This window comes from Rutidosis leptorrhynchoides, chromosome 9 (assembly GCF_046630445.1).
Source record: "Rutidosis leptorrhynchoides isolate AG116_Rl617_1_P2 chromosome 9, CSIRO_AGI_Rlap_v1, whole genome shotgun sequence".
NCBI classification, from domain to species: domain Eukaryota; kingdom Viridiplantae; phylum Streptophyta; class Magnoliopsida; order Asterales; family Asteraceae; genus Rutidosis; species Rutidosis leptorrhynchoides.
In genome coordinates this window covers 46,186,742-46,204,918 of record NC_092341.1, presented here as the reverse complement: position 1 = coordinate 46,204,918, position 18,177 = coordinate 46,186,742, and the positions used below count along the sequence as shown (strand labels likewise).

Below are 18,177 nucleotides of genomic sequence, written 5' to 3'. Positions count from 1 at the left end.
AGACAATTCTAGCTAGTACACAAGTCGTTCAGCAAAGGCAATAAAGACACGTAATTCATACGTCCAGAAACAAGTCATGCATTCTGGTTTTACTAGGACTACTTCCCATCCTTGGTCTTGTGCAACATAACCGTTATGGCCGTTGATAAGACAGCGTGTTGTAACGTCATCAAAGGGACGAGGGTTACGTAATGTCCAACAGTCCCGTAATAATCTAAAAACCTCATTTCTTACCCCAATTACCGACTCCGTCACTTGTGGAAACGTTTTGTTTAATAGTTGTAGCCCGATGTTCTTGTTCTCACTTTTGTGAGAAGCGAACATTACTAATCCGTAAGCATAACATGCTTCTTTATGTTGCATGTTAGCCGCTTTTTCTAAATCACGAAGTCCAATATTCGGATATATTGAGTCAAAATAATTTCTTAACCCGTTGCGTAAAATAGCATTTGGGTTCCCCGCAATATATGCGTCAAAGTAAACACATCGTAACTTATGGGTTTCCCAATGTGATATCCCCCATCTTTCAAACGAAAGTCTCTTATAAACCAAGACATTCTTGGAACGTTCTTCGAATGTCTTACAAACTGATCTCGCCTTAAATAGTTGTGCCGAAGAATTCTGGCCGACTCTAGACAAGATTTCATCAATCATGTCTCCGGGTAGGTCTCTTAAAATATTGGGTTGTCTATCCATTTTGTGTTTTTAAACTGTAAAATAGACAAGAGTTAGATTCATAAAAAAAATACTTATTAATACAAGCAATTTTTACATATATCATAAAGCATAAGAACACTATATTCCATATATTACACCACACGAATACAACTATCTTATTCCGACTCGCTCGTTTCTTCTTCTTCGGTTTTGTTTCGTTTTGCCAAGTTTCTAGGGATATATGATGTTCCCCTAATACGAGCCGTCGTTGTCTACATTGGTTTAGAAAAACCTGGTGGTTTAGAGGTTCCCGGGTCATTGTTACAACTTAAGGACTTCGGGGGTTGACGATACATATAAAGTTCATCGGGGTTGGAATTAGATTTCTCTATTTTTATGCCCTTTCCCTTATTATTTTCTTTTGCCTTTTTAAATTCAGTTGGGGTAATTTCTATAACATCATCGGAATTCTCGTCGGAATCCGATTCATCGGAGAATTGGTAATCCTCCCAATATTTTGCTTCCTTGGCGGAAACACCATTGACCATAATTAACCTTGGTCGGTTGGTTGAGGATTTTCTTTTACTTAACCGTTTTATTATTTCCCCCACCGGTTCTACTTCTTCATCCGGTTCCGATTCTTCTTCCGGTTCCGATTCTTCTTCCGGTTCCGACTCTTCTTCCGGTTCCTCTTCGGAAACTTGTGAATCAGTCCACGAACCATTCCAATTTACATTTGACTCTTCATTATTATTAGGTGAGTCAATGGGACTTGTTCTAGAGGTAGACATCTATCACATAATATCAAACGTGTTAAGAGATTAATATATCACATAATATTCACATGTTAAAAATATATAGTTTCCAACAAAATTTGTTAAGCAATCATTTTTCAAGTAAACACGGTCGAAGTCCAGACTCACTAATGCATCCTAACAAACTCGATAAGACACACTAATGCAAAATTCTGGTTCTCTAAGACCAACGCTCTGATACCAACTGAAATGTCCCGTTCTTATTGATTAAAAACGTTCCATATTAATTGATTTCGTTGCGAGGTTTTGACCTCTATATGAGACGTTTTTCAAAGACTGCATTCATTTTTAAAACAAACCATAACCTTTATTTCATAAATAAAGGTTTAAAAAGCTTTACGTAGATTATCAAATAATGATAATCTAAAATATCCTGTTTACACACGACCATTACATAATGGTTTACAATACAAATATGTTACATCGAAATCATTTTCTTGAATGCAGTTTTTACACAATATCATACAAACATGGACTCCAAATCTTGTCCTTATTTTAGTATGCGATAGCGGAAGCTCTTAATAATCACCTGAGAATAAACATGCTTAAAACGTCAACAAAAATGTTGGTGAGTTATAGGTTTAACCTATATATATCAAATCATAATAATAGACCACAAGATTTCATATTTCAATACACATCCCATAAATAGAGATAAAAATCATTCATATGGTGAACACCTGGTAACCGACATTAACAAGATGCATATATAAGAATATCCCCATCATTCCGGGACACCCTTCGGATATGATATAAATTTCGAAGTACTAAAGCATCCGGTACTTTGGATGGGGTTTGTTAGGCCCAATAGATCTATCTTTAGGATTCGCGTCAATTAGGGTGTCTGTTCCCTAATTCTTAGATTACCAGACTTAATAAAAAGGGGCATATTCGATTTCGATAATTCAACCATAGAATGTAGTTTCACGTACTTGTGTCTATTTTGTAAATCATTTATAAAACCTGCATGTATTCTCATCCCAAAAATATTAGATTTTAAAAGTGGGACTATAACTCACTTTCACAGATTTTTACTTCGTCGGAAAGTAAGACTTGGCCACTGGTTGATTCACGAACCTATAACAATATATACATATATATCAAAGTATGTTCAAAATATATTTACAACACTTTTAATATATTTTGATGTTTTAAGTTTATTAAGTCAGCTGTCCTCGTTAGTAACCTACAACTAGTTGTCCACAGTTAGATGTACAGAAATAAATCGATAAATATTATCTTGAATCAATCCACGACCCAGTGTATACGTATCTCAGTATTGATCACAACTCAAACTATATATATTTTGGAATCAACCTCAACCCTGTATAGCTAACTCTAACATTCACATATAGAGTGTCTATGGTTGTTCCGAAATATATATAGATGTGTCGACATGATAGGTCGAAACATTGTATACGTGTCTATGGTATCTCAAGATTACATAATATACAATACAAGTTGATTAAGTTATGGTTGGAATAGATTTGTTACCAATTTTCACGTAGCTAAAATGAGAAAAATTATCCAATCTTGTTTTACCCATAACTTCTTCATTTTAAATCCGTTTTGAGTGAATCAAATTGCTATGGTTTTATATTGAACTCTATTTTATGAATCTAAATAGAAAAGTATAGGTTTATAGTCGGAAAAATAAGTTACAAGTCGTTTTTGTAAAGGTAGTCATTTCAGTCGAAAGAACGACGTCTAGATGACCATTTTAGAAAACATACTTCCACTTTGAGTTTAACCATAATTTTTGGATATAGTTTCATGTTCATAATAAAAATCATTTTCTCAGAATAACAACTTTTAAATCAAAGTTTATCATAGTTTTTAATTAACTAACCCAAAACAGCCCGCGGTGTTACTACAACGGCGTAAATCCGGTTTTACGGTGTTTTTCGTGTTTCCAGGTTTTAAATCATTAAGTTAGCATATCATATAGATATAGAACATGTGTTTAGTTGATTTTAAAAGTCAAGTTAGAAGGATTAACTTTTATTTGCGAACAAGTTTAGAATTAACTAAACTATGTTCTAGTGATTACAAGTTTAAACCTTCGAATAAGATAGCTTTATATGTATGAATCGAATGATGTTATGAACATCATTACTACCTTAAGTTCCTTGGATAAACCTACTGGAAAAGAGAAAAGTGGATCTAGCTTCAATGGATCCTTGGATGGCTCGAAATTCTTGAAGCAGAATCATGACACGAAAACAAGTTCAAGTAAGATCATCACTTGAAATAAGATTGTTATAGTTATAGAAATTGAACCAAAGTTTGAATATGATTATTACCTTGTATTAGAATGATAACCTACTGTAAGAAACAAAGATTTCTTGAGGTTGGATGATCACCTTACAAGATTGGAAGTGAGCTAGCAAACTTGAAAGTATTCTTGATTTTATGAAACTAGAACTTTTGGAATTTATGAAGAACACTTAGAACTTGAAGATAGAACTTGAGAGAGATCAATTAGGTGAAGAAAATTGAAGAATGAAAGTGTTTGTAGGTGTTTTTGGTCGTTGGTGTATGGATTAGATATAAAGGATATGTAATTTTGTTTTCATGTAAATAAGTCATGAATGATTACTCATATTTTTGTAATTTTATGAGATATTTTATGCTAGTTGCCAAATGATGGTTCCCACATGTGTTAGGTGACTCACATGGGCTGCTAAGAGCTGATCATTGGAGTGTATATACCAATAGTACATACATCTAAAAGCTGTGTATTGTACGAGTACGAATACGGGTGCATACGAGTAGAATTGTTGATGAAACTGAACGAGAATGTAATTGTAAGCATTTTTGTTAAGTAGAAGTATTTTGATAAGTGTATTGAAGTCTTTCAAAAGTGTATAAATACATATTAAAACACTACATGTATATACATTTTAACTGAGTCGTTAAGTCATCGTTAGTCGTTACATGTAAGTGTTGTTTTGAAACCTTTAGGTTAAAGATCTTGTTAAATGTTGTTAACCCAATGTTTATAATATCAAAAGAGATTTTAAATTATTATATTATCATGATATTATGATGTACGAATATCTCTTAATATGATATATATACATTAAATGTCGTTACAACGATAAACGTTACATATATGTCTCGTTTCAAAATCATTAAGTTAGTAGTCTTGTTTTTACATATGTAGTTCATTGTTAATATAATTAATGATATGTTTACTTATCATAATATCATGTTAACTATATATATAACCATATATATGTCATCATATAGTTTTTTTTACAAGTTTTAACGTTCGTGAATCACCGGTCAACTTGGGTGGTCAATTGTCTATATGAAACCTATTTCAATTAATCAAGTCTTAACAAGTTTGATTGCTTAACATGTTGGAAACATTTAATCATGTAAACATCAATCTCAATTAATATATATAAACATGGAAAAGTTCGGGTCACTACATTAAGTATCACTAGATTACTAATGGAGACAAAAATGTTCCTTTCTCTACTCAGCAGGTGTGGATGGATTTAAAATCAAATAGAGCATGTGTGAGCTGGTATGATGCATTTTGGTTTAAAGGTTATGACCCAAAACAGGCTTTTATACTTTGGTTGGCAATCTTAAATTAATACTCAAGAAAGGATGATGAAGTGGCTGCCTTCTCAAGATTTAAAGTGTGTTTTTTATGGCAGTGAAGCAGACTCAATAAAGCACTTGTTTTTCAAATGTGATTTTTCATTGAAAGTTTGGAAAACTATGAAGAACAAGCTCATTTATAAAGGGTTGTCAGATGATTTGCAGGGGAGTATTCAAGGTATTGCTTTGTATCCTTTCAGAAGGAATATTCGATGTATTTTAAATAGGTTGGTTGTTGCTGCTTGTGTTTACTTTGTATGGCAAGAGAGGAACAACATAATTTTCAGGACATAAACAAGGTCTGAAGATGTATTGTGCAGAATTATATGCAGTTTTATTCGGTGTAAACTGTTGACTTTTAAAATCAAACAGTCAATGGCAGTCAAAAAAGTGGAAGGTATTTGGGAGATCAAATGGTTGTAGTTCATGATTGTATTGGTTTGGGTATCGTTGTTTTGGTATTGTATTTGTATTTTGTTCTTGTTGTGTATTGGGGCTTGGGTATGTCCAGTCTTTGTATGTTTTGAAAATTAATATATTGATCTTTGCCGGAATAAAAATGTAAAATTTAAATGTAAACCGTAAATGTTTAAACATAAACGTAAACGTGACATAATACATAAAACTTAATCGTAGAAGTACACCATAATGGTAATTGTTAAACTAAACCTAAAACGTAAAATGTAAATGTAAAACTTGGTAATTGTTAAACTAAACCTAAAACGTAAAATGTAAATGTAAAACTTGAACGTAACGTAATACATAAAATGTAAACGTAAACATTAACTATAAATCTAAACGTAAAACGTAATCATAATTTATAATCGTATAATGTAAAAGATGAAAAACATAGAGTTTTTAAATCTCTCACTAATACAAAAGATTTTGAAACCATTGATTTTCCCGTTATTAAAAGATATTATTATTTTGAAAAGATTTTTTATAATAAATTTTTATTATTAAATTTATTATGTTAAGAGTTACACAACACTAGAAACATTTTTATTTCTCATTGTTTCGTGCCCCGCCGTGTGTTCTCAATTATTTAGAGAGTGTGAGAAAAAAATTCTTTTGGGGCGGGTCGAGTACCGAGAAAAAAATCCATTGGGTTAAATGGGACTCGGTTGTTTCTTCTTATGATAGGAGAGGGGGGGGGGGGGGGGGGGGGGTTAAATATTGGGTTGTTAAATCACAAAAACCTTGCACTTTTGGGAAAGTGGTGGTGGAGGTTTAAAACCGAAACCAACTCCCTGTGGGTGAAAATTATTAAAAGTATGTTCGGGTCTGATGGCGGTTTGGATTCGGGGTCGGCTAATCTGCTGCCCTCGTCTTCAAGCCCTTGGCATAATATCATTGTTACAGGTTCTCTCATTGATGATCTTGGCATCGGATTCAGAAACTCGTTCAAGCGGGTTATTGGAAACGGTGCCAACACTAACTTTTGGAACGACTACTGGGCTGGAACTTTCAAACTTAGTGAGCGGTTCCCAAGACTTTTCAGGTTAGAAAATTATAAAGAATGCAGTTTAATGGATCGGATCGTGGGATCAAACGATGCTGCTGTTCGAAGACTCAACTGGGACTGGTCGCGGGTGTTAACTGGTAGGCTAATTCATCAGGTTGTTGAACTAGCTGATATATGCACGAGTATTGTGATGGACGTCTCAAAAATAGATAGCTGGTCGTGGTCCTTGTCGTCTTCGGGTTGTTTTTCTGTTCGCGAACTCACAGGCATAATTGAAGATCACGGGTTGCCTTCGGTGAATATGGTTCAGGAATCTCTTCTTAATCGGTTAGTACCAAAAAAACTCGAGGTTTTCGTTTGGAGAGCAATCAAAAAACGATTACCGGTTAGGTGCGAACTCGACAAGCGGGGAATTGATTTACATAGCCTTAGATGTCCACTTTGCGATGATGAGTTAGAATCGGTTGATCATACATTGATTTTCTGCAAGCATGCTTTGGACGTTTGGGATCGTATCTATAGTTGGTGTGGTTTGGGAAATTTTTTGAATCTTAGCATCGGTGAGATCTTACGTGGCAACTCTCCATGTAATATGTCGTGTATTGGTAAGACGGTGTGGCAGGCAATCGAGTGGGTCGGAGCGTACTTCATTTGGAAGAATCGCAATAACAAAGTGTTTCGAGATAAGATTAGGACCGCTCCGGTGACACTAAGCGAAATACAACTAAAGTCCTTCGAGTGGATCTCCAATCGTTTGCGCGGAAGGAAGTTGGATTGGCTTACTTGGTTGACTAATCCGAGCTCCTACTTTTCGTTGTAATTGTGTGTTTTTGTATGTAATTGTGTTCATTAGTACCTAAGTGTGTATGAGTTTGTATCCTCACAAACTCTCCTTTTCGTTTTGTCTTGTATTTTTGGGCGGGTCTAGTTGACCTCCCCGAACTCCTTGTTTCTTTTGTTTAATACAAGCTTGCTTTTCGAAAAAAAAAAAAGACCTGTTAGAGCTGTCGTTATGAAAGTGTTCGTACGTGACCAATTTAAGAGCTTCTTTTCTAATGAATTTAACATGTAGGTTACCAACTTAAGACTTCTATACTTCCAGCCAAACATTAAAAAGGTAGGAATGAAAGTAATAATAATTTAATTTAAGTTTCAAATTGCATCTTTGTAAGTTATTAAAATCTCCAACATATTATAATGCCAAAACTCAACTAGTTAACACATAAGAAACCCATAACCAACTCAACTAGTAAGTAGTACCCATCATATATAGTGCGTACCAAATTTTTTTTTTTTTTTTTGTTTTTTTTTTTTCATAAATTGTCAGACGCATTTGGTCGAACAGTTTACATGCAAATTAAAAAATATCTATCGACTGTAAGGTTTCCACATATCAACATAAAACCTCAAAGATTTATTCAAATTCTCCTTCCACAAATCCAAATCATTCAAATTCCCAGTAACAGCAATCGAACTATCATTCATCCTGCTCCCTAAATTCAAAACAAACACTTGATCTTCAAACACTTTCCCCATCGCTTTCAACGTTTCTTCCATAACAACCCTCCCATCAATCCTTCCATCTTCAGCTTCCACACAACTTCCACCAACATTCACCATTATCCTTCCACCATCTCTCAACTTCCGTTTCAATTTAACCCACGTCTCCGGGTCCTGGAGCTCCGGACTCACCCGCCCGTTACTAAACAAATCAACCAACAGCCCTGAAAACCCGGACTCTATCTCTGCATTTAACGCGTTTCCTTCGTAAATAAACAGTCTATCCGGATACTTCCTTTCAAGTTTACCGACACCGAAGTATTCTCTTGCAACGGAAACAACCGCCGGGTCAATCTCCCACCCGTGGATCGTTCCTTGCGGGTACAGTTCCAGGATGAGCTTCGCGGCTGACCCGGCTCCGAACCCGAGGATACCTAATGGACCTGGGGGGAGGATAGGTGGGAGTGTAGCGAAAACGTCGAAGTATGTTCCGGTGAGAAGTTTTAAGAGGAATGAGATGCTGTGGATGTTGCCGGGAGTGTCGAGTAACAGGAGACGAGATCCGGCGAATGGATGGTCGGATTTACGAGAGATTTCGAGGACGCGGATGAAGTTGTGGCGGGATTTGAATTTGACTAGGGTTTTGACTTGGTCAATTGGGATACCGTCGTCGGTTTGGGGCTCTTTGGATTTGGGTTTAGTAGCGTCTGATTTTTGGGATTTGATGGGTTTGAATTGTTTGATGGGTTTGAATTTGGGTGGGAATGGGAGAAATTGGTGTGAGATTATTGATGGGTGCTGGAATTGGAGGGAGATTAGACCTGATACTGCTGCTATTGACGCCATTGTTGGTGTGTTTTTTAACCGTAGTTTTTTACCTCCAATTCATCATCTCATGGTGTGTAGGTTTGATTGTGAAGGTTTAAATTACACAAACTTGTCTTATTACAATTTCGTCCCTTTAAAAGTCCAAGAACTACTAAATTCGCCTAAAGAACAATACTTATGACAATATCCATATCCATGGTAATCATTGCAAATTTACAATATCAATTATCAATGATGAATGATATCCGGGATCCACAATGTCCATGGTGGATGACCAAATCCACAATGTCCCTGGATAATGTCCCCATTCCCAAATCCAAAGGACCACATCTGTATTGATTGGTTGGCATAAATGTTCAAAATAACAAGCTAAACGACAAACCTCCTACGAAAATCGGTGAGACGCAATGAATGTTGAAAGTACGATAAGTTGATCCGAACAGAGGGCTAGATTCAACAAATATAAAGAAATCTCAATAAAACCTATGCATCACCATACGAGGAAAGTTTCATACACACGAATCAGAGAATGAGACTTGCAATCATGAGGTCGTGAGTTCAAGTCATTATTAATGAGACAATTTATATTCGTGGAGCAGTGTGTATATATTGGAATACCCATACCTCGCATATGTGGGATTGAGTTTTGTTGTTGTTGTAGTGTATATATTGGAATTACTGGGGCGTGTGGGTTGGCTTTTAAAAAAAAGCATATCCACGGTTACATCATGAAGCATGTAATGAGAATGAGGGTAGTACAAATACAACTCATTAACCACAATGTAAAGGTATTCAGTTAACACTTACTCCACTTCCAATGACACTTTAGCTCCAGAACTGAACAAGTAGTTACTTATTCTCAGTCGGATGCTAGTTAAAAGGTAAGATCCTCTTTACCATTTCAGTGCCGATAACAGTTTACTTTTCTTGCAGTTAGGTTCATTCGAAGTCCGAGTCTCATACAAGTCAAACTCAAAGGTCGTGTATTATCTCGCGCAAGATCCATTTCCCTGTTGCAGCATGTGTATAGAACTATAGATCAATTGTAATATTGTTGTCTCCGGTATTCACAACTAGATTGAAAGTTACTAGCTCACTGTTAAGGTGTGGGGCCATCTGACCTTGTTCCATTTTGAAGATAAGCAACATTTCGTTACTCTAAAAAGAATAGGATCTAAAATGGCTTGTATCGTATGATGTAATGGTCCATTACACTTTACAACAAAATAAAACCCACGTATTTATTAAGACTGTCTTCCATAACCTTTTTTTTATCCGTGGTTTCAAGACAATTACACACATGTATTTTGTATTGTGGGTAAACATGTATTACAGATTACCTATACATGTGCAGTTGTCCACATGTATCCAAACAAGTGTGCACACACAAGTTAACAGATAAAAGGGTGAAAATTCCCACTAAACAGAACTGATCCATTACAAAAACTCCAAAATCCAAACCAACCATTATACTGGTGAAGATTCATACACCATAATACTGTCTACCACATTTTAACAAAAAAAAACTAGACCTGACACAACGATTAACTCAAAGCTTGGCTATCAACCCATTTGAAACAGACTTGGGAGCAGTTGTGTCTTTAGCATTGCTGTCTTTCACATCCGATTCACAAGTTCCAGGAGGAACATCCACAGCCGGAGAACAATTAAAAAACCCATGAGGCTGCACACAATACAATCCCAATTTCAGTCACAACCAATATTTGTATTTAAGGTCCAAAATATATAAAATAAGCATTGTTCTTAAAAGAGAGTATATCATAATAAAACATACTTGGAGCATGAACCCAATCTGCTCCACCGGCATCACGGGCCAGTCTTCCAACCTAGGAACATGAGTGATCCCGAATACATACCTGAATATTTCAGTAAATAAAAAAAAAAAAAAAAAAAAAAGTAAGTAATATATAACTTCCCCAATTGTTAAGATTAATTACATGATAGTTTTTACTGACCAGAGGACGATATCAGTTTCTTCAAGGGATCGATTTTGTTGGACCCACGAAGCCAGACCTTCACCAACACGTGGATTTTGGTTAGGGAACTCTCCACCAGGAAAATCTTCACCCTGTGCATAAGGTGTGACCCACAGATTATGCTTCAAAAAGGCTGCCCTTCTTAAAAACTTGGCTTCCGAACCTGCTAATGGTAAACAGTTTGAACCAGGTACCAATTTGTAGCCAGTCAACTGCCCCGTCCTATTCACATTTCTCGTATTTCTAACCTGCATATACATGGATTGTAGTCAACTTTATAACTAGAATTAGCATCTGTCTAATAAACTTTTCAGATTAATGAACAGACCATCCAAGTTTTTAACCATTAGTAGATAATTCGGCTTAATCTAATTTCTACATGAATTACATACTGTAATAGTATTTATTAGAATGCATTTTTTGAGGATATTATTACTGAATGCAAGCGTAAAAAATTGGACTTACAATCCAATGACGAGCAGATAACGGATTACAATCCCGCATTGCTTGAGATTCAGTTTTAAGCAACGTTTCTTGTGTGTAGAATGCATTATGATGAACATTGTTTTCTCCAGGTTCTTCAACTTTAACATCAACTTCAACAACCTAAAATAACAACACAAGAAACAGTTGCAAAATAATCATATGATTTAACAATGAAGCCATGTCCATTCGATCTAAAGTTATTTTTTTCAAAAGCATATGATTTAAACTTATTGGATTTTGGTACATAATGGAAATCATAACTACCTGATTGTATGTTTCTCCAGGCTTACAATCAACAGCCATATCCATTCGAGCAACAAAAAAATGCTGGTGCACAGGTGCATACAGTCCTGGTGCGATCGTGGTCCCATATTTTCTAACTTCACCTGGCTGCAATGCACCCAAGCTCAAAATGCCCGTCAGCTTAACTTCGGCTTCAATCTTTCCATCCTACATAAAATAATCAAAAAAATTATAAATTGTTATCCTGATACATACTAATAAAAAAGTTTAAAGTTTCTTATAGGACTAGAATAACATGCAAACATAGTTTTTTTCTGAGATGTGAATATATTATACTAACCTGGTAAAAATGCCAATAGAAACCATACTCATAGTTTGCAACAGTACAGATAAAAGAAACAGTGAGGCGTCGGGATCTGCGGACTTCAGCTAAGCCAGTTCTCCAGTCTTGATGCTTCCAGAGGATTCCATGGTCCTCTTCATGCATGCATACACAATTTTCAATAGTTTCAACACCTCCTATGAAGTTTGTAAAATGTGCATCAAAGTACTTGATATGTCCTAAGCAATCACATCCCTGTGTAGACATATATTATTAGAAAACTAGATTGTCATATAAAGAAAAAAGCTTTGAAGGTATTGGTGGGTCAACTCAGGCCCATTTGACCTGGCCTGAACCACCCATGTTGCCACCTATATAGATATAAATATCTGTACAACACATAATATAAGATGTCTTAGTTACAACAGAATACAACTGAACCAAACCTTTTTAAGAGAATGAGCATTTTTTCCAAGACCATCTTCACCAGCATCAAATGCATTCTTTCGGTAATGTGGAGCATTTGGGTCACCATAGGGCACAACCATCTCCACAAAGCTCAATCTATGAGCTATGGGTCTTCGACCTCTGCTACCATCAACATATGCAATGGAATGTATTACCAAACCCTCTCTGGGAGTAAAACCGATACGAAAGTTCCACTGCCAACCAATCATTATATAAATATCTTGTATATTAGAATTATACCTGGCAATTGAGACCCATACTCTCAAATTTTGGTCAACTAGGTCAAGCTTTTGTATCATTTGGGTCATGAAAAAAGCCACTAAAAAAAAGGTCTGACGGGTTTTTCTCCAACCTATTGGGTCCTATACAAAATATAAATGAACACGTCCAATGAGAATGAATTCCTATAGGCTATAGCTCAATAAATAGAGGTAGGTATAATGGGTCTTGTGAATGGGTCAAACGGGTCGAGCATAAAGATCATAACAAGTTTCATCCTCAAACATTAACGAAAGCATTCATGGCTGTATCATTTATTATGTATATTAGTTTTCTTATATAAATAATAACTAAAACAATGTAACACACATGAAATTTATTAAAAAAAAAAAAAAAAAAAAAAAAAAATTACCCATTACCCGTTTCGACCCATTACCCAACCCATTTGGACCCGTTCAATTATCTGACCCGTTTGACCCATGACCCACCCAAAACCATTTTGACCCATTACCCAAACCAACCGAACCTGACCCATTTTTCATAGAATATAAATGAAGTTTCTAGAACATTTAGGAACCTCAAAATGTTACCTTTTGCCACTCTACATAGTTTCCATTAACACGAAAGCTAGGACCATCAGGCTGAATAATCTGCAGAGGCTTTACATCACTGCGATCAACACCGCCACGTGTATGACCCGGGGTGTAGTTTCTTAATGGATCTGCTGGTGGTAAAGGAACAAGCTTACGGTCTTCAAATTCAAGTACTACCATATTTTGCATATCAACTAACACATATATGCCTTCAACTGGGCGTGCATACCCGTTTTCCATTGGACTGTCACTTTCTGTCCTACAAAATATAAGTGGCTTTGCTAATCTGCGACATGGTGCATCAGCTTCACTATGATACCCCACACACCTGAAAAAAGATTTCATAAAAAATGTATCAAAAAGTAAGTTTCATTATATATGAATATAGTGTAAAAAACTTCTATGTGATTGTAACTAACCAAGCATCAACCATCACGAGATCCATATCTTCGATGCCTCTCTTCTTCATAGCCTCCCTAAATGGAGGATAATCCTTCACAACAGCTTCACATTCAGCATATTCAACAGCATCCTGTGATGGATAACAATATGACAGAGGATAATTAGTAAAATGATACTAATATAATCACATGTGATAATAAGAAAATTATCATAACTAGTAAAATGATACTGATATAGATCTGAAAGACTACGGTTAGGTGATTAACTGCATTAATCATTATGCATTAATATATCAGAAAGATATATTAATCATTATGCATTAATATATCAGAAAGATATAATCAGCATCCTACATTAATATTGATAGAATAAATAAAATATAAAATAAATCAGAGTGTTCATAGGTGTATCGGATAACCAACAAGATGGAGAACACTATATTGTTAGATGATTAACTGCATTATCATTATAATAGGCTTACCATGGGAGGCTGAACATCTTTAACAACTTGTGACGAAATGACTTTTCCTCGATGATGTCCACCACGAGTTGCTGCATGTACTTCAGATAATTCAACAATCCACACACTTGTCTCGTTTGATTTTTTATTATAAACAACAAGCCGGGCTCTCCTTGGAGGAAGTTTAGTGGGTATTAATGCTCCTCCTTTGGTTCTGGGCAATAAAGATGGCTGAAATGGTGGAAAAAAGTATGCATCTGCAAGTGCCACAACACTTTTAACTGGTTCTGATAAAACAACCTCCACAAATCGCATACCATCTCTGACCTAAAAAACATAAAAAAGATTGAAAGTTTTATAACTTACTATCACAATTTATACAAACCAGTTGGGCGTTGACCAACGTTGACTTTTAGTAATAATACCTCAGGGGTTGCACCAGCTGCCCTAACAGTTGCAACAGCTACTTTGATTTCAGCAGCAGATAATGGGTCCAAAGGATGACTGGTTTGAGCCCTTGTTAAGACTTGGATTCCTGAATATCACAAGCTCAATTAGCCAATCAGACAATAGATAAATGAAAGCCAAAGAAAAATAAGAATTTTCGTTCACTAAGATGTCAATGTTGCATTCTTTAAGCACTAAGTCAAAATCCGAGATTAATTTATGGTGTATAACTATAAATATGCTGTGACACCATTCATTAGGTCCACTTTCTTTTTTTAATCATTTTCTATGCGACCGTGTGTCAAATGTTAAATCTAATGTAGGTGTATATCATACATGACTAACAGGTTAAAAAACAGTCCTTGTGTACCAAAAAACAATTAACTCTTCTTGCGTCAAGCAACATATTCCATGATTAACGTATTCGGCATAGCCAAATATATCATATTATCATACAACTTCATCATGTAATTGTAATAGTTATGCATGGACATCCAAGAGCCATCACTAGTATATATCAGGTCACAGTACAACTAGAAGATTGGTTAGAAATAAATCAACTGTTATAGCTCGAAGCAAGACAAATTTCTAGAAACAGGTCAGCAAAAGAAATTGGTATGATAAGTAAAAAACCTTATCTGATTAGCTGACTTCTGAAAACTAAAGACTTAGAAATTAAGATGTTCAAAACAATGGTCCAACAACCACACAAAGAGTCAAAAAAACCGATTAAGTCATAACTGAATATATTATAGATACTAAATACTCTAATAATCATCTCCATGACCATCTTTACAGTCTGTCATGACTTAATAACTTCCAAAGCCCCCAGTGAATAAACATATTTTAATCATTCAATATTAATAGTGGATTAACACATTACTTCTTTAATCAAACTAATTCAATAAATTTTAGCATATAGTGAGATGACGATTCAAGTAAGCCCCACACAATAAAGGTGACAATTAAAAAGAGTACATGTTGAAGAATCTCACCACCATACACCAAGATCTGACAACAAATTGTCTGAATCTACACATAGACGCAAGCAAGCATACTCCAAATTGTCTGAATCAAATTCATATTTGTCTACAGATAAATTCTTATCCGATTATATACGTATACCAATACCGGCATACGTATCCGTAACATTTATAGATATAGGTATATATGCCCTAATTTAACAAACTGCATACCTATTATAAACACATAATTATGACATGCGAAGTGATATACGCATGTACGAATAAACTGATATACATATACTGATATACATACAGAGAACGATAACTACCTTTGGTAGAAGAATTAGCAGAAGGATCAGAAGAACTGATCACGGAATTGGTAATCGGAATCGGCCGATCGTCGTTATTCCAATCGTCGACGACAACGACGTCGCCGGAAGCGGTTGCCGGAACAATTTGACGGCGAATTGGAATTGAATTAGAATGCGACGTCTTTTGCGAAGCTGAGGCCATTGTAAGGGGTTAACAAGTTCACTAAATCCACCGTAATAGTTGCAGTGCGTAGAATATACTGACATACAGAAGCAATTATCTGTTAGAATACTGTGAGTACCACCACACTCTGTTGTAGTATTGTTGTTGTAGGGGTTGAAGAAGGTGTATAGATATAGAAATGTGTAAGTGATCACAGAAAGAGGGGGGTTTGTTGTTTGTTGTGAAAACGAAAATAAATATTTACAGGTGTGTGACTGTGTATTTATATTTATAATTAGAGATTAGAGATGGCAGGAGCTAGACGACTTCACGTGACAGTATGACACGGCACTCTCTTAATTCAGATCTTTTATTTATTTTTTTATTTTTTCCAAAAGAAGATTAAATAAAATAAAATTTAATTATCACTATCACTATTATATTATTATTATTTACTACGTAATTATTAATTATTAAGTATTAATTATTAGTTTGAAGGTGCCTATCGAGTGTGTTTCTCTTGGGTTACGTAATCTTGAGGAAGACCAAGAGGTGGTAGATCGCTCGTTGATGGTTTGGAGGATCTTTCGGGTTTGGGCGAATGTAGTTTAGCGAAGCATAAGGGTGGTGGCGGTAAGGGCAAAGAGATTGTGGGTTCTATCTTCGGATTCTTTGAACAGGGTCATGAAGGATTTTAGTGTTTTTCAAACTAATTAACTCGAAGCCTAAGGCAAAGTTGAAAAGAGTTAAAAAGGTCTACGGGTCTTAATTAAAAAATTTCTTCGTCGATGACATATGACTTGTTTTGTTTGTTTGGATGTATACTTTGTATGTGTTTTGTTTGGTGTTTCGTTTTGCTTCAGAGCGGGGTTTAGTTTTCTCTATTTGGCTTTGTTCAGTTTGTTTTTTTTTTTTTTTTTTTTTTAACAGCAGTTTGTTTGTCTTTTGGTTAGTTTGTTGTAGTGTTTGTTTGATTTGCTCGACTCTTAGGTTTGTTTGATTTGCTCGACTCTTTTCGTCTCTCTGATTTTGTTTGTTACGCGGGTTTTCACTGACTGATGAATTGTTCCCTACTACTATAAAAGTTTGTTTGTCAAAATAATAACAATAACAACAATAATAATAATAATAATAATAATAATAATAATAATAATAATAATAATAATAATAATAATAATAATAATTATAAAAAAATCTAACTATAGTCCAAGATGATATTGAAGGAGAGTTATGTGCCAATATTAAAATAATAATTAAAGATAGCTCAATGGTTTGGGTTCTTAGTTCCTTGCAAGAGAGCTCAAGTTCGAATCTTGTGTATTGAGACGACCCGTCCTAATCCATCTGGACGAATACATTACATTTGGTTACATCGCGAGGTACTTGACCTCTATATGATACATTTTACAAACATTGCATTTGTTTTCTAAAAGACAAGCTTTCATTACATCGACAGTTGACGGCATGCATACCATTTCATAATATATCCAACTATAATTGACTTAGTAATAATCTTGATGAACTCGACGACTCGAATTGCAACGTCTTTTGAAATATGTCATGAATGACTCCAAGTAATATCTTTAAAATGAGCAAATGCACAGCGGAAGATTTCTTTCATACCTGAGAATAAACATGCTTTCAAGTGTCAACCAAAAGGTTGGTGAGTTCATTAGTTTATCATAAATAATCATTTCATAATTTTTAATAGACCACAAGATTTCATATTTCCATTTCTCATAAACATACGTCTCATGCATAAAGACAAAAATCATTCATATGGATTGAACACCTGGTAACCGACATTAACAAGATGCATATAAGAATATCCCCTATCATTCCGGGACATCCATCGGACATGATAAAACAACATCGAAGTACTAAAGCATCCTCAACCATGGATGGGGTTTGTTAGGCACAATAGATCTATCTTTAGGATTCGCGTCAATTAGTAGATCGGTTTACTAATTATTAGGCTACCAAGCAAAAAGGGGCATATTCGGCTTCGATCATTCAATCATAGAATGTAGTTCAAATTACTTGTGTCTATTTCGTCAAACATTTATAAAAAAAAACAGTGCATGTATTCTCAGTCCCAAAAATATATATTGCAAAAGCATTTAAAAAGGGAGCAAATGAAACTCACTATTCTGTATTTTGTAGTAAAAATACATATGACGACATTGAACAATGTAGGGTTGGCCTCGGATTCACGAACCTA

At 35.2% G+C, this 18,177-nt stretch overlaps 3 protein-coding genes across 3 annotated transcripts; 1 reads left to right on the top strand and 2 right to left on the bottom strand.

Annotated features, from left to right (window-relative positions):
* The first annotated feature begins 6,361 nt into the window (after positions 1-6,361).
* On the top strand, positions 6,362-7,372 carry LOC139868000 (uncharacterized). The gene has a single exon (XM_071856342.1). The coding sequence runs from the start codon at positions 6,362-6,364 to the stop codon at positions 7,370-7,372; it is 1,011 nt and encodes a 336-aa protein (XP_071712443.1).
* Positions 7,373-7,852: 480 nt separating this feature from the next.
* LOC139867078 (uncharacterized) lies at positions 7,853-8,936 on the bottom strand. The gene has a single exon (XM_071855406.1). It carries the CDS (start codon positions 8,896-8,898, stop codon positions 7,921-7,923), a length of 978 nt encoding a protein of 325 aa, XP_071711507.1. The 5' UTR covers positions 8,899-8,936; the 3' UTR covers positions 7,853-7,920.
* A 1,343-nt stretch (positions 8,937-10,279) lies between these two features.
* Positions 10,280-16,192, bottom strand: LOC139865747 (diamine oxidase [copper-containing] 1, peroxisomal). Its single transcript, XM_071853843.1, has 12 exons — positions 15,812-16,192; positions 14,496-14,605; positions 14,092-14,397; positions 13,628-13,740; positions 13,206-13,536; positions 12,375-12,590; positions 11,947-12,183; positions 11,628-11,813; positions 11,343-11,483; positions 10,857-11,125; positions 10,676-10,757; positions 10,280-10,564 (listed from the first exon to the last, which is right to left on the bottom strand). Exons 1-12 carry the CDS (start codon positions 15,993-15,995, stop codon positions 10,430-10,432), a joined length of 2,310 nt encoding a protein of 769 aa, XP_071709944.1. The 5' UTR covers positions 15,996-16,192; the 3' UTR covers positions 10,280-10,429.
* Positions 16,193-18,177: the final 1,985 nt, after the last annotated feature.

Coding starts and splice junctions, on each gene's coding strand:
- LOC139868000 (XM_071856342.1), top strand. CDS start 6,362: ATGTTCGGGTCTGATGGCGGTTTGGATTCGGGGTCGGCTAATCTGCTG.
- LOC139867078 (XM_071855406.1), bottom strand. CDS start 8,898: ATGGCGTCAATAGCAGCAGTATCAGGTCTAATCTCCCTCCAATTCCAG.
- LOC139865747 (XM_071853843.1), bottom strand. CDS start 15,995: ATGGCCTCAGCTTCGCAAAAGACGTCGCATTCTAATTCAATTCCAATT. Junction 13,537..13,627: donor CTCGTGATGGTTGATGCTTG/GTTAGTTACAAT, acceptor ATCTTTTTTCAG/GTGTGTGGGGTATCATAGTG. Junction 11,814..11,946: donor TCTATTGGCATTTTTACCAG/GTTAGTATAATA, acceptor TATTTTATGTAG/GATGGAAAGATTGAAGCCGA.